Here is a 16,317-nt window from a genome sequence, read left to right as displayed (position 1 = left end):
CTCCTCCTCCTTCTAACAAACATTTCAAACATCCTCCAGAGAAGGTACAGTACTCATAAGGCATCAGTCATACTTAGAATCTTTGTTCTGAAATGAACCAAATTCTGTGAGGAAGCAATGCATGTCCAATGGAAAAATACACAAAAATGGCAACTGAATTATGTGCCTGTGTGCAGCAGAGAATACAGAATATTCATACTGCACCCTTCAGGTGGATTGTAGATGAGGGTTGTGGTTTGCACTCCTCTTCTAGATCTTCTTTGCTTCAGATTCTATCATGCAGGATATACATCAAATGTATATGTTTCTTTTAATAGCTAATAATTACAAAAAGATTTGTTTCTGTACAGTTAAATATTTTTAATCAACATGAACATCATTGTCTTCCTTGTCACCTATCTTCACAGTAAAGGAAGTAATTTCTTCAGCAACTGAAGAACCATCTCCAATGACAGCAAAACCCACTGGTGATGTAAGTGTATTTCTGAATTGCTATTTTGTTCTACCAGTTCTTGGCCTTCCACCTACTTACTGAATCATCTCAATAATGTAAAGATTTTTTTTTGAATGCTCTCTTTCAAGATTCAAAACGTGCACAAATCTTTCATTTAGTTATAGCTACTTGATACAGTTTATAGTTATTTCAGGTAGTGTTTCTGTCAGAACTTTTGGATATTTTTTGAGGCAGGCATGATTAGCTCACTGAATATGCTTCTTGCTGGCAGAAGGTGATGGAAAATAGTTTGTCTGTAAAGAGTAGCTTTTCTGTCCTATTATCCAAATGACGCATGCAAGAAAATGAAAACTTGCCAACTTAATATTGCATTAGTTAATGTAGTATACCATTCTGAGAATCTTTAAATAATGTTAGGTGCCATAGGAACATGTCTTTGCATTTAAATAAATGATGAAGTGCAATTCTTGGCAGCTATGTAGAAATGCTCCTAACGTTTATATAGAAAAGCAATTGTTCCAGTGGTGTAGTGGTTAAGAGCAGTGGTTTGGAGCGGTGGACTATAATTTGGAGAACTGGGTTCGATTCCCCACTTTTCCACATGAGCTGCGGACGTTAATCTTGTGAACCAGGTTGGTTTCCCCACTTCTACACATGAAGCCAGCTGGGTGACTTTGGGCTAGTCACAGCTCTCTTGGAGCTCTTTCAGCCCTACCTACCTCACAGGGTGTCTGTTGTGGGGTGGGGAAGGGAAGGAGTTTGTAAGCCCGTTTGATTCTTCCTTAAGTGGTAGAGAAAATTGGCATATAAAAACCAATTCTTCTTCTTCTTCTCCTCCTCAGATATTTTGCCACTTGTGCAAAGTTTCTCTGCCATCCACAGTATTACAGTTTTGTTCACTTAAAAAGCAACAGTATTTATTTCATTAATTAATTTAATGGTTACAAATCCTACCTTTCTTCTATGAAGCTCAAGGAGGTACCCAAGGGGTTCCCTGGTGATCTTTAAACATTTGGTACTCAAAGGGAAAGAAGGGGCAGGGTGGAAATGAGGCCTTAAGATACATCTTCTAAGTGCTTCAAGACAATAAGAATGTGTACCCAATATGTACCCAATTAACAAAATACACATAGAATGGAGCTGATTTATATGAAAGTAGATACAAAAGGACAGTTCTGAGTGGAGGAGAAGAGAGGGGCTGCTTAATCTTTCCTCACTGGATGTTTCCTCACTGCCCCACCTACTGCTTCCCTCACCTGTGCACCAGCTTAGGTCCCAGAACACGTTTTTGAGGGTCTATGTGGGTCTGAATCCCCATAGAAGGGAAAAGCATAATGGCCCCTTTTCAAAGCTGCTAGTTTTTACAAAAGAGGCTAGTGAGGTTTTGTTACATATACTGCCCAGCAGTATGTCGTTTGTCCTAAAATTTTACACATCGCTGACAGTAGGAGGCAGTGAGGAATTTCCATTCTCCATTGGTGGCCTTGATGTCCATCCAACTCCTGCCTGTCCCGTTTACATTTCTTCAACCACACTCTCCCAGAAAGTAGTATCTGTTCTGATCTGAAGACATTTATGTATCTTAGGATATTCACCACTGAAGAAAATGTGCCCTAGTGGCGCCATCCATGGCATGAAATCTGATTGTCTGCTTCAAAGTGATGTGGACAATGTTTATTCCCCTGCTCCCCCAACATTCTATATAGAGAGAAATGGAACAAAGAACAAACTGCTATAGCTGTGTCAATGGTAGGAAGGGGAGTGCTTGCTGGGCCTTTGGAAACAAACCAGGGCTATGTCCTCTGAAGCCTGCCTAGGGTAGTATGATGACCCCAACACCATCCAAATTGGTGCACACTTCACAGGCCAGTTCACACACAGCCTACATGTATTATTTGCACATGTTACATGTGGTGAGAAATGGGAATGATCTCGGGTCTTGTGTACTGTGATTTGTACAGTTTTTCATTCAGATACTATGGCTTGTAAACATAATGGATTTTCCTTTTAGGACCGTGTTGTAATATCTGAATGGCCTTCTGCAGATGAGTCAACTGTAAGCAACATCTTGCCACTTGATTTTACCAGACCAGGTTTCATCTTTGATACTGAGCAGTTCAGTGACAATGAAATCTGGTTAAGACCCGATGGCTTTCCCAGCCCTGCAAGCAACCTCAGTTCAACAGCAAAAGGTACTGTTCATACAAAAGCTGGAATTACTTTTCCCTCTGATGAGCTGGTTTTTTTTAATGAAAAATAGAAATGACACTCTGTCACAGCACCTGTTACACTGACTTCCTGTGGACTTGGAAACTTTGTCTTTTTTAGGATGTGGTAAGTTATTTTGTCATACTCCCAATGGATGATGGATGAGTGAAAAGAATGTGAGGGAAAGGAATGGGAGAAATGTGTCCTTATCCATCTCAGAGAGTCCTTTTGTTGTATTACTGTCATTCCTAAATTCTGTACAGAATTAATATTGTCTTAAATGTAAAGGTAGTCCCCTGTGCAAGCACCGGGTCGTTACTGACCCATGTGGTGGTGTCACATCCCAACGTTTACTAGGGAGACTATGTTTACGGAAGTGGTTTGCCATTCCCTTCTTGGAATGGCAAACCACTTTGCCATTAAATCAACTTCTCTAATTTATTATTTTAGCATAAGTGTAATGGAAAAAGGAAAAGAATGAGGTGAAGGCCACTTACATACCTCAAAGATCATTTAGCAGTCATGTGTGTGTGTCATCAAGTCATAGTTGACTTATGGCAACCCCATAGGGTTTTCAAGGCAAGAGACATTCAGAGGTGGTTTGCCATTGCCTGCCTCGACGTCACAACCCTGGTGTTCCTTGGAGGTTTCCCATTCAAATACTAAGCAGGGCTGACCCTGCTTAGCTTCTGAGATCTGATAACATCAGGCTAGCCTGGGGCTACCCAGGTCTACTGGAATAAAATTCAAATGTAATTTTAAGCTTTTTGTTTAAATGTCTGGTGGCAGCATTTTAAGACCCAATAAAGCAAAATTTTGGGTTGTTCAGGTAGATGGCAGGAGAAAGACCCATATTAATCAGAAACTGTGGTGTGAGGAACTGAATATATCAATTAAAAAAGGGGGAGGGACTTATAAAATCTCACACTCCTTGCATGGGTTTCAGAAGCTCTGTCATAGCCAATGAGTGAAGGTTGTGACCTGCCAACTCCTATTTGTATAGGGTTGCCAACCTCCAGGTACTTGCTGGAGATCTGCTGCTATTACAACTAATCTCCAGCTGATAGAGATCAGTTCACCTTGAGAAAATGGCCGCTTTGGCAATTGGACTCTATTGAAGTCCCTCCCATCCCCAAACCCCAACCTCCTCAGGCTCCACCCCAAAAATCTCCTGGTATTTCCCAACTTGGAGCTGGTAACCATATATTTGTATATTCTTGCTAATGTAATATTGTATTTGTTTTTAAATTTATGTATGTTTCTTTGGGTCCGGTAGACAGCGAGAAAAATAGGATGTAAATATTTTAAATAAATAAAAATAAATAACACATTCCTTGGATGTAGCTAGTCCAAGGAAAAAAACATCAACAAGCAAAGGTGTGTGGTGAGGGTGTGTGTGCCTTGAAAGGACCCAAAAGTACTGGCGTGCAAATGGGAAGGGGAGGTAGGAGAAGGGGAAGGAATCCCTAGCTGAGTGAGGGAAGAATGGGAAGGTTATGAGAAGCTAGTGAGCAGTGAACCCAACTGGGTGAGGCTGGGATGAGGATCTGGTAGGCTTGAAACTAAAAAATGGGAAAGGAGGAAGGACATGGCAGGAAGATTCAAAGGGGTAAACTAGGATTGGAGAAATTAGATCATACTCTCTTGTCCTGAGAAAGAAATCTTGTCGTCTTCTATCAGTGGTGCAAAAAATTTCAAGGATGGAAACCAGTTGCCATGTTAGTGGTGGAAGTAGGTCTCAGAAGCAAAATCAACTCAAAATGGTGAGATTCAGGGGGCCCTTTTGTATACCCTTTTACTTGACAACTGGGAGCTGATTGCATCTGGACAGTTCCAAGATATAGGATACCTGCAAGCCTAATGACATTGTCTGAGACTTCATCTGTTCCTTCATTGGGGATGGCTCATATGACTAGAGATCATTGGTAATAGACAATGTTGGGGCTTTTGAGGGGAAATTTGTCTGACTAATTTGGCCAGGACAAATGCTGATACATCAGGAGATGAGGCTATCTTTCCTGTCTATTTGACTAGCTTTCTGGAAAACCGTACATTGTAAGGAATATTTTTGAATGGCATGTTCAATTATTGTCTTGCAAACATTGGCCATTAAACAGGTGTAAGGGGCCTTGGACAGTTACAGTCACAGAGATTTCATTAGGTTGTGGTGTGCCCAAGTTTTCATGGGAAGCAGGATGCTTCCTCTTGCAATCACCTTTGATTGCACATAGTCTGAGCATAATTCTATGGTTTAGAATCAAAGATTGCTTCTCTCTCTACCTATGCCTGTGCAAGGCCTGATGATGTAGGGGAGCTCCAAAATGTGGTTCCCCATGTGGGGAGGAGTGTTTTGGGGCAACAATCCTTTTTATTACTTTGGTTGAACATTTATGTATGTTTTCAAGCTGTAAGATATTGTTTTTGAGATGGGGTGACCAGAACAGTATATAATATGCAAAATGCAGCCATACCATAAATATAAGAATGAGATGACATGATGACATTTACTGGGGGAAACATAATAATATTTGTGGGGGGGGGGCATGGATTCAATGAAATAAAATCCAGTAAACAAAGTTTGGAAGAAATATTTACCTTTGCATTGGTTTGTTTTATAGTGCTCGAGGATACTAAGAAGCCAGAAGATTTACCTCTGAGTCCTACTCCTCACGTGCCAAAAGAAATCCCTTCTACAAGTGAGTCTATGATTCCTTTGACTCCAATACCATCAGCTACACAACCTGTGGAAGTGATTACAAGTTATGTAGAAGAGGGCACTCTACAACCTGATATGTATACAGATGCATACGACTCTAGTTCAGGTCAGGAGCCACCATCAATTGCATGGCCTAGGGATAAAGCTACATTGGAGCCAGAGGGATCAGGTGTATATGATTATAAGGATGTATGGGTTTCCTATACATCTGAGACTGTACCAATGGAAGTCATCTCCTTGTCACCTTTTGATTCCTCCATAGAAAGCGTTCTTGCTACATCTACTGAGATGTTCAGCATAACACCGTTGGAGGAGTCCACCGAGGACCATCAAATAATCTTTGAAACAACAGGAAGCCAAACCCTCAAAGCCACAGAGCAGTCATCAACAGTTTACCCACTTGAACTTGTTACAACAAGAGAGCCAGAGAACATCTCTCTGTGGACTGGACTCGTGAAACCAGAAGCAATTTCAACAGTGACTCCTGTGGAACATCTAGTGACTGATATTTTTACTGTGGAACCGCCTGATTTTGAGTCAGTATCCCAAGAGGCCTTTGGAACAATTGTCCTGAAATCCACTCTTACTCCTCCTTCTGATAGTGCCACAGAAGAAGTCACAGGTTTTGAAGTTTTAACCATAGTCCCTGGTTCAGAGGATTTCACTGGAGTGGTCAGCACTTATATTCCTCCTAGTACAGTGAGCTCTTCTCTTGATGTCCTCTCTGACATGCCTGCTGCACAGCCAACAGAATTCCAGACAGCAGTGATCTCAACCAAATTAGAAGAAGACTTGGTAACAAAAGAAGATGAAGTAACAGACCAGGACTATTTAGGTATAACTTATTATTCCCCTGAAGTGAAGGAAGAAAGAAGGATCACTGAGAGTCACATGGAGCTGCCTACAAGTGTCCGTTCCACAGAGATGGCCAGTGTAGTGTGGGCTACTCATGAAGATCACAGTGCTACTGTTCCTGCACGAGCTTTAGTGGTGTTCTTTAGCCTTCGCGTTACTAATATGATGTTTTCAGAGGACTTGTTTAATAAAAATTCCCCTGAATATAAAGCCCTGGAACAACGCTTCTTAGAACTGGTAAGACGTTTTTATAATCTAGTGTTGCTGTTATGGGCAAGGAACACAGGGAAATTTCCAACTTAATGGAACTCTGATTTTACAAGACAGATTACAAGTCTACTGGGTTATTTTGTATCTGGATCTGCTATGATGGTCCACATTCAAAAAACTGTGTGACCTAGTGACCTAGATTTATCAGGGAAAAGGGAAAACTTTTAGCAATAATGGAATTTAGACATTCTTCTTATATCCATTTGAATTGCCACATATGTCATTATACCTTTGCCATCAATAACAACAACAACAATCTATTTGGTATAAAAAACAATGGTCAGGTAAGCACACTTTGGCCAAATTCTGTGGATGGTGCAAAGCAGGACTTTCCCACTTCCCCCTCCTGCTGCAGACCGCTGCAGCCCACTGAGCCCCTGAAATTGTGTTCCTGGGGATCAGAAGACCCTGGGAACACAACGGTGGGGGGAAATGGGGGGCTGGATGGGGGGCAAAGTGGAATGATGGAATTAGCAGATATTACCATCTCATCTTCCATGAATGAAAATGTTATTCCATCAGCTGAGCTGTATGGTTGGATATAGGCCCAACTCTACTCTTAGTGTGAATTCAGATTAATGGTTTCCCCCTCAAAGTGCACTGACTTTTGGAGATGACATGCATTACCTGCCAAATGGAATTAAGGTTTGATTGGTTACCATCATATGAAAATGTAAAATTTCAGTACATTTGGGGAATGACCAGCTGAACTCATATCTTGAGTTTAAACACACAGTTGGGGGTGGGGAAGACATAACCACAGCATTTATGTATGATTTCTCTTGTATTGTAGCTGGTTCCTTATCTACAGTCCAATTTAACGGGCTTCCAGAATCTGGAAATTCTGAATTTCAGAAATGGCAGTATTGTGGTGAACAGTCGAATGAAATTCGTGAGACCTGTGCCTCGCAATGTCACTAATGCTGTGTACATGATTCTGGAAGACTTTTGCAACACTGCATACCAGACCATGAACCTGGCCATTGACAAGTACTCCCTTGATGTAGAATCAGGTATTACATAGTATTGTTGCTTGGTCAGTAGACTTGTCTAGGCTATACTATTTTTGATAGCTTCACAGGATAGCCATTTTGATTCGCAGTAGAACAGCTAGATTTGAGTCCAGTAGCACCTTAGAAACCATAAGATTTCCTGGGTAGAAGATTTTGAGAGTCAATGCCACTTTTGTCAGATATCTGATGAAGTCATTACCTGAGGCTGACCTTGTTTGGCTAGTCGACATCCAGGATAAAGATAGATTCATTAATCTCTTTGAACTGGATGGTGTTTTTTCCCCTGAAGAAAATTACATTATTTAAGTTCTTACATGATATTCATTCTATTCTAAGAATGATTAATGCCTTCAGGTCACTGAATAAATTTGAAGACAGCGTGATTGAATGCTCCTCCATACTGTTTTTCTTCCACTTAGAAAACAAGATGTCAAGAAGACAGGTTCCATCCAACTTCCTCTGACATTTGGGTTTTCTGTGTGAGCTTTCTTTTTTTGTAGTATCAAAGTATTTGATCATGTGATCTCAAATCTGTACTAAGGTGGCAAAGGCCACTTCAGTGAGAACTTGGTACATGTAGCATCTGCCTCCTCAAATCTGAGGAAGGCTACCTGCTTGTCTTATTTAGTAATAGGAGCATTTATATCATACTTTCAGAACACTCAAAGAAGTTTACGTGGGTTCTCGGTGATCCTTTACAGCAACCCTTAAAGGTATTGGCATGTATCTAACCACCCATGGACAGAGTAAAATTTTCCCATTTCTCCCACATTCTTCAAGCTTCACCATATATAGTTCCTAGGAAACAGTGGACCCTCAAAAATAGCAAAGGGGGCAAAGTAGAGGACAGAATCAGTGGAAATTACTAAGTGTCACAAAATCTAGAGAACTTGAAGGCTGAATAGATGCTCTGATCTCCACAGTGCAGATAGGAGAGTGGAGATAGAGTTAATAATAGCTTGTCCAAGGGCAGATAATAAGCTCATATCCTACGTGAGTTTTGAACGGCAACTCTGAACTTTTTTGGATTTCCCAACTTGTCATAGAAATTGATCATCATAATGGATTAGCAGTGTTCTCCAATTCTGTTTAATTGTTATTTTGGTTTCTGCCTTAAGTCTCTGTGAGAAAAGCAGATTATAAATGAAGTACATACATAAATTCTTGGTATACGGGTGCAGCATAGACTTGGGCTTGGTTCAGGCATAATGAAAAATATTATTTAGGAAACCTGGGTTTAAACACTCAAGTTGATCACTGAAATCTTGGTCTACCTTGACAAATGCTGGCTTCCTTGTCTCCTTGCGCCAAAATGTTGCCTGGAAACAAGCAAGGGTTAAGCCAGGATGTCTTCATTCATACGTTATACAAAACCATAGTTAAGACTAAATGGGGCTAATAAACCCATTTCAAAATTTATGGTTTCAGATCCTGGTTTGATTGACTATAATTAACCATAACATTCAGACAATGAAGGAAAATTATGGTTTCATATGATGTCTGAACAAAGCCTAGTGTTAGATTGCATTCTCCCAACTAGCAAATGGCCCGAGTCTCTAAGGTAGAGTTAACGGCAGCAGGTCCTGTCCAATTTGTATCCATTTTTGGTCTGTGTTTTCAGGAGATCAAGCTGATCCTTGCAAGTTCCAGGCGTGCAATGAGTTCTCAGAATGCTTGGTGAATCAGTGGAGTGGGGAGGCCGAGTGTGTCTGTTATCCTGGCTATTTAAGCATCGATGGATTGCCTTGTATTAGCATTTGTGATCTCCAGCCTGACTTTTGTCAAAATGATGGGAAATGTGACATAATCCCAGGGCAAGGGGCAATATGTAGGTAAGTGGAAGTTTGTCTTAGCTTTTCAAATGCAGAAATCACACATGTTGTACTCCTGGAGCTCCTCTTTATTGAAGTATAGCAGATACCTTTGATAAAGAATGGAACAAATCACAGTTGACAAGAGATTTAGGAACCTGATCATTCAAAACTCCCCAGCATCAACAAAGAAACAAATAGAGGGAGACAACTAATTTCACCTCTTTTTAAATATTACCAATTTAAAACTGGATTAAATGTAAAATTAAGAACCCTTCATTGAGGAACAAGCTAAACTAAATGCGAAAAGATGACCATGACTCTTAATGAAGGTATGCTGTTCAGATTTTGTGGTATCTTCAAACCTTGACAGTGAAGGCAAAACTTCTATGCACAATGAATTGAAAGTAAACTTCATTGGGTTTAGTGGGCCTTCTGAGGCCGTTAACACATGATTTCCATTTTTTTGTCCCTGTTCTCTCTCAGGATTTATAATCGCGCGTTCAAAAAATTGAACGCATGGGGAGAGGGACAGGGACAAACAAATCACAAGAGGGGTGCCTTCCCTGCTGGGAGAAGTGGTGACACCTTTCGGCCCCCACACCCCGTTCGCCCCTCCCTCCTCTGCTCCCATGCCCTCCTTCGCTTCCCCTTGCCCTGGCAGCAGCCTGCTGTTTAAGCCAACCTTGCAGCCCAGAGCCCAGAGCCTGCAGCCCAGAGCCCCAGCGTTAGAGGAGGAGCAGCTAGTTTGTTGGTTGGGTGACCAGGAGCAGCACTGCTGAGTCAGCCTCCTTTTCCTTGTGGCTTTTGGATGCGTATGTGGCAGCTCTTCCCAGAGCCCCCCAACTTATGCTGTGGAGGCGGCGGCTGGAAGTATGCACTGTTTACACCTGAAGGAGCTGCCACCGCTCCTCTTCTAATGCTGGAGGAGGGCACAGGGGGAGCGAGAGGGGTTTGCTGCTGCTGCCATCACCATGGCCTCTGTAGTGGCCACAAGTGGGGAGTTGACCTGGGTGCCGAAATGCACCATCAAACTCCCGCTAGTACAGCGAATCACCTGTAAAAATCTCCGCAATGCAGCATTTGGAAAACCCAGGGAAGGTCTGGAATTGGGAGGGTTGATCCCGCAGGTGGGCAACAGCCATGCGTGCGGCGTGGGAAGATTCGCTATGCTAGCTGGAGATTCATGGGACAAAACGGCCATGCGTTTTCGGCCTGAGTAAACATGCATAAGTAAGATAAACACAAGTTGTTCACTAAAATGTTGGAGATACAGAGGTCAGAAGGCCGATCTTTGGTGAATATTCCTCAGAAACAAATCATACAGAAAGTTAATGAGAAAATGGCTTCAATTTGATTGTAGACGGGTGCTGAGAAATTGTTGATTGCTCAGTTTTGGAGATTTGGACTATCCTGAACAGTATTATGCTTGACAATTTTATGTTCTCTAAAACATACAGACAGATGAAGATACAGAAATATAAAGATCAATAATATGAACGTAAATAATCTTTTGCTAGATTTTGACCAGAACTATAATGTGGGTACATCTCACATGGACTAATGTAGAATCTCACAGGAATTACAGAATCCTTGTTATGGATTATTGCTTTTAAGAATGAATCTATACTGGTTTAATAATAGTAATTGTATGTTTTACTTTTCTTTTTTCCTTTAAGTGCAGTGGTTAGGTGGTGTTACAACTGGAACTTTCTTTGTTTAACTAATATTGTACTAACATACTTGTGTAATAGATGATTATCCTTTTTTTACTACTAATTTAACTGTTTTAATTGAATATTACCTCTTTCTAGGGTTTACCAAATTGCTGTTACCTCTTGTATGATAAAACTCTTTCTATCCTTTAAGAAATTCTCAGAATGTACTGCTTGTATTGCTTTTTGAAATGAATTGTCTTCTAATTCTAATCATTCTCATTATTTTCCTAGTGTCATTAATTGTATTGTATCGTTAGTAACAAATATAAAAATAAAATTACAAAAAAAAGAAATCACGTGCATCGGTCTCCCTATGTTATACTGTTTGTTCCAATAACCACAGTTGATCCTCAGTGTAGAAAGAAGCCCAGCTTCAGAGAGAAGCCTCACCCTATTCATAGCACTACTCATATGTTCTTTTCACTCCTCTGTGCTAGCTCCCTGTAGTTCAGTTATGAATGCACAATGCCTTTGTGTTTCACGTGCCTGCTGTCTTACATTGGTGAAGATTTAACATGAGCTTCTAATTTGAGGTTGATAACAGAATGACTTTCCTTTGTTTTTCTTTATCGTTGCCCTTTTGATGGGGGTGGATGACAGATGCCGTGTAGGTGAGAACTGGTGGTACAGAGGAGAGCACTGTGAAGAGTATGTCTCGGAACCGCTTGTTGTGGGTATTGCAATTGCTTCCGTAGCTGGCTTTCTTCTCGTAGCATCTGCTGTCATTTTCTTCCTGGCCAGGACCCTTCGAGATCAGTACACAAAGAGTGAAATGGAGGACACGTTAGGGTAAGGATCTGTTGGAGAGTATTTCATTCTTTAAGCAGGATGGGTATTGAAAGGAGACAAAGGAACAAGCCGGTGGACAGTGAAGGAGAGCATAACTATAGTTTGCATACAACCAGTGAGCAAAAATGGCCTTTTAAAAATTGGTTGGCTCCTAGTTAGGGCTAAATGGCAAGAAAAGTATGATGGAAGCCTGGTGTGTGAATAGAAATAAATATCAGCTGATTTTGGCTTTGCTAAATGTGGGAAGCCTGAGGAAGGGAAAATGTTAAAGCTGCTGGCAGAGGAAGGTGCATATTAAAAACAGGGCAACTTTTTCTATACATCAGATGTCAGATGGGATCTGCTAACTCCTTCAAAAGTTACAAAGACAACTAAGCCCCTAATAGGTTTATAAGCGGGGCAGAATACCACAGGTGTTTTAGGCAGCACTATGGAAGAGACCACATGGGCTCTAAGCAAGATCACCGAGGGCTGCACTGACCTATCAGTTAGAAGCATTGCTCTACCCACCCACCGACCCACCCACCACAACTCTATTCATGATTTCCTATAAGTTCCAGTTTGTTAACATCTCCAAGGAACCCTGAACTGAGGCCTTGCAGTGTGGACAAAGATTTATCTCCCAGGTGGTCTGGTGTGCCAGACTACATTAGGGTCAAGTCAACTTGGGAAATATTTTGCAAAGATAGGAATGTACTACTTGCCATTTGCACATTTCTACTTTCCTTATAGGCAAGGGGACAGCCTCTCATCCATCGAAAATGCAGTGAAATATAACCCAATGTATGAGAGTGATGCTACAGGAAACAACCAGTACTGTAAGAGATATCCACAGCTTACTTCTTACAGCTCCACCAGTAATGAGTCATCCATTGAGTACAGCAGTGAGGAGATCAGGCACATTTATGAAAACAGTGAACTCACTAAAGAGGTACTTGTTTTGATTTTCACCCTGTCCTAACTCAAGGGCTTGGCTATAGTACTTTAAGCACTCATGGTGTAATCCTAAACACAGCTACACCCTCTAAGTCCATTGAAGCCAATGGGCTTAGAGGAGTGTAACTCTGTGTAGGACTACACTGTATAGGTACAAAATGTAATCTTATTAAAAGCATAGTTTTAAAATACTACAAATATTCAGGAAATCTGTTTGCCAACTAGGGGGAAACAGCTGGGGGCTCAATCCTCATTGCTGCTTGGAGCATGGGGTGATTTCATTGCCTCAGCATAATGTTCTAGGATTCACCCAAAACGTTATTGTTTAACCATAGAGTTTTGCATGAAACCTAGAGTGTTGCCCCGACACTATGACATCATTTCTGGCTTTGTACTGGAATTGATGTCTTGCGGTGCTATTGAAGTTGTCCCCCCCCCCTAAATGCTCCCACTAGGTTGCTAGCTATGACTGACAACCCTAATGTTGCCTCTCCAGACTTGCTTGAGGTGGCTCACAACTAAAACAACAAAACAAAACCAATCAAGCCAATAAAAACAAGTCAATAAAGCAAGTGCATACAACAAGCCAAGTAAGTATTGTAAATAAATAAAAGCAAATCAATAAAAAGATGCTAATAAAATCAAGCCAATTAAAAAAAAAACCAGGGCACAAAAGCACAAAAAACCAAACAGAGCAGTCTAAAATGATATTAATTAAACTGCCCTCATGCTGGGAGCAGACCGTAAAAGGGCTAATAGGCCATTTCTGCATGGCTGTTTCCTCATGGTCACCCCGCCGACTACTTCAGGGCTTCGCTTTGATTATGCTTGCCTTTTCTGACTGTCAGAGGCTCCCTTGCTCTCCTCGTGTGGTTCTGCGCATTTCCTCCATGTTTTCTGGTTTTGTTTGGCATCCAGAAAACACAGAGAAAATGCACAGAAATGCACAGGGAGAGCGAGGTGACCTCTGATGGTCAGAACATGTAAGCATAATCAAAACAAAGCCCCGAAGTAGTTGGCGGGGTGACCATGAGGAAACAGCCATGCAGAAATGGCCATAGAGAAGTTTTGGCCTAGTTTCTAAAGGAAAGTAAAATATATTATAATGCTGTATATGAGAAATATATTTTTTAAATTTTGGAATCCATGTTGAACTGGGTCATGTGAGGAGGGTGCAGTGTGAGCTAGAGCTTTCATCCTATGGCACTGTTTGCCTCTTTAGCACTTCTCTCCAGCCACTGCAGAGGCTCTCCTGTGCTCAGGTGCTTCCTTCCTCTGCGGCTAGCACTTCCATGTGCATAAAGACACCTCGAAAACATTGGTGTTGCACGGGTGGAACTGCTAGCAGCAGTACTGAATGCTCAATTCATATATATTTTTTATCAAAAGGAGGTATTTTGAGACATAAGGAAGTATTTTCGGGGGGGGGAACACCCTCACCTACTTTGTTTTCTACCTCTCCTTTGCTACCGTTTTTTTTTTAAAGGAGCTGTCGTTTTCTTAAGGAAGGTCATTCCAGTGAATTGTGTATCAGGTAGTGAGCATGATGACATCATGATGCTCTTCAGCAAATCAGATTTGCTTGTGTGATTGTGTCATGCAGGCAGCCAGTTGAGAGTAAGGGCAGTGTTTCCTAGATCAGCACAGCCCTTGCCCAGAATGGGCTAATGCTTTGTGCCCTTTTAGGACAATCTCCCCAAAATACTGAAATGGGGTGAAAACCAGCTTTTACACACACAAAAAGAGCTCCCCCCCGCCCTTTTGACTGGAGGCTTGCCAAAGGCATAGAGCTTTTGGAGGCCATGTTGCTGTTTCACAGCCATAGAAGCAGAGAAGTCAAAGGGCAGCTAAAGGCAAGCCTGGAGTGGGAGAGTGGAGCAGAGGGCTGGTGAAAACCATGGAAGGCAACAGAAGGGTGTACAGGATGGGAGAAGGTTGTGGAGTGGCCATCCATCTCTTACAGTGATACTTCATTAACTTTCATTTTTTTTGTTTCCTTATTGTTCCTGTTGGCAGGTAGAGTGTTCCAGCCACTGGGGCCTTCTCCATTCTTCCTTCCTCCCACTCCATGCCACCACCATAGCTGCTGACTTCCTCTCTGCTCCCACCTAATTACTCTCATAGTAGGAGGCAGAGTCCTCTTGAATGAATCATGCTCAGCCATGTATATTCCATCAAGTTTCAGGGTTTCATGAGAAATGGAGTTTTGAGAGCTTGGGGAACCAGTAGGGCTGCCAATTCTGGCTTGGAAGAATCCTAGAGATTTAGGAACGGTGTCTTGGTGGGTAGTCAGCAGGGATGTGATTCCAAATAGTCCATCCTCTGACACTTCAATTTCTTCCATGACAGTTGATCTCTCTGGTCTGAAGATGAGTTGTAATTCAAGGAGAATTCAAGGCCCAACGTAGAGGCTGGTAACCCAAGCAATCAGAGTGATCGACATGACAACCATCTTGGGCAGTTGCACCTCTTGGCAGCCTGCCTGGGACTTGCCATCAATCTTTAGTGGTGTCTCTTTGGCAGTGCCCAACTGTCCTAACTCCAATGAGCTGGCCTCACTTGGAGCTGCAGCCAATCAGGGACATGGAGTCCAACAACACCAGCACAGCTGCCACAAATGTCAGTGGGAGCTGTGGGCCATGCCAGCTGGGCTGTCCAGTTGCATGCTACCCCAAGGCTGTACGTTGCAGATTCATAAATTAGCAGGATGGAGCTTTTGGACCGAACTTGGCAGAAGGGAAACACTGAATCCAACCTAATCTTGAGAAGTAGGAGTTTGTTGTCACCATATTGTGTCTGTTTAAAAGTTTGTGTTTCCTCATATTTTAGGAAATCCAAGACAGAATACGGATTCTAGAACTTTATGCCAAAGACCGGCAGTTTGCAGAATTTGTAAGACAGCATCAAATGTGAGTTAGATGTTTTAAAAATAATGTTGTAGATGTTCCTCTGCCAAGCCTGTTTATTATATTCCACACAGCAGGGATTCATTCAAAATAAAACTGCCCCACAGCAAATCCAAGGACTCATTTTAATTTTTTAAAACAGCAGGTGAAATCCCACTATATTTGAATTCTGTGTAGATTTTTAATATATATTTGGATGAAACAAAGAAAGTAAGTACAAGACCACAGTGATTTTACACTTAATTGGAAATCTGATGCTATACAAAAGTGCCAGTTATTAATATTAGACTCACTTTACATTTATTTTCTTAACTATTGAGAGATTCTTCTTCTGTTATATTAACAGTCCCCTCCAATCAAGTTATTTCTATTCCTAGTGGTCTTACAATGGATAAAATTGTACCTCAAATCCATTACATGTGGGCTAGCATTCAGCATATGAAATCGTTTTTATTTTTGCATAATACATGTGTTTAGAAATAAATAAGCTGGATTTCAGAAAGGCGTTTCAGAGAGGAGCAGTTAATAGAATAAGGTGAGATGGAAAGAACAGGGAAGGACAACACATGGAGTCTAACACAGTAGGGGCTTTATTTCATTTAAAACATCTGCTAACCAAAAGTTTATATAAGAAGAGTAAT

At 41.5% G+C, this 16,317-nt stretch overlaps 1 protein-coding gene across 1 annotated transcript in view; it reads left to right on the top strand.

Annotated features, from left to right (window-relative positions):
• Positions 1–15,683, top strand: part of IMPG2 (interphotoreceptor matrix proteoglycan 2) — a 78,360-nt gene extending 62,677 nt beyond the window's left edge. The window contains exons 13-20 of the mRNA XM_056858530.1: positions 408–472; positions 2,466–2,646; positions 5,281–6,470; positions 7,297–7,516; positions 9,138–9,348; positions 11,646–11,834; positions 12,567–12,765; positions 15,600–15,683. Coding sequence (XP_056714508.1) covers positions 408–472; positions 2,466–2,646; positions 5,281–6,470; positions 7,297–7,516; positions 9,138–9,348; positions 11,646–11,834; positions 12,567–12,765; positions 15,600–15,683 — 2,339 coding nt within the window. The remainder of the gene's footprint in view (positions 1–407; positions 473–2,465; positions 2,647–5,280; positions 6,471–7,296; positions 7,517–9,137; positions 9,349–11,645; positions 11,835–12,566; positions 12,766–15,599) is intronic.
• Positions 15,684–16,317: the final 634 nt, after the last annotated feature.

Source organism: Euleptes europaea, chromosome 12 (assembly GCF_029931775.1).
Source record: "Euleptes europaea isolate rEulEur1 chromosome 12, rEulEur1.hap1, whole genome shotgun sequence".
In the NCBI taxonomy this organism is placed as follows: Eukaryota; Metazoa; Chordata; class Lepidosauria; order Squamata; family Sphaerodactylidae; genus Euleptes; species Euleptes europaea.
This window is presented reverse-complemented; position numbering and strand designations above follow the sequence as displayed.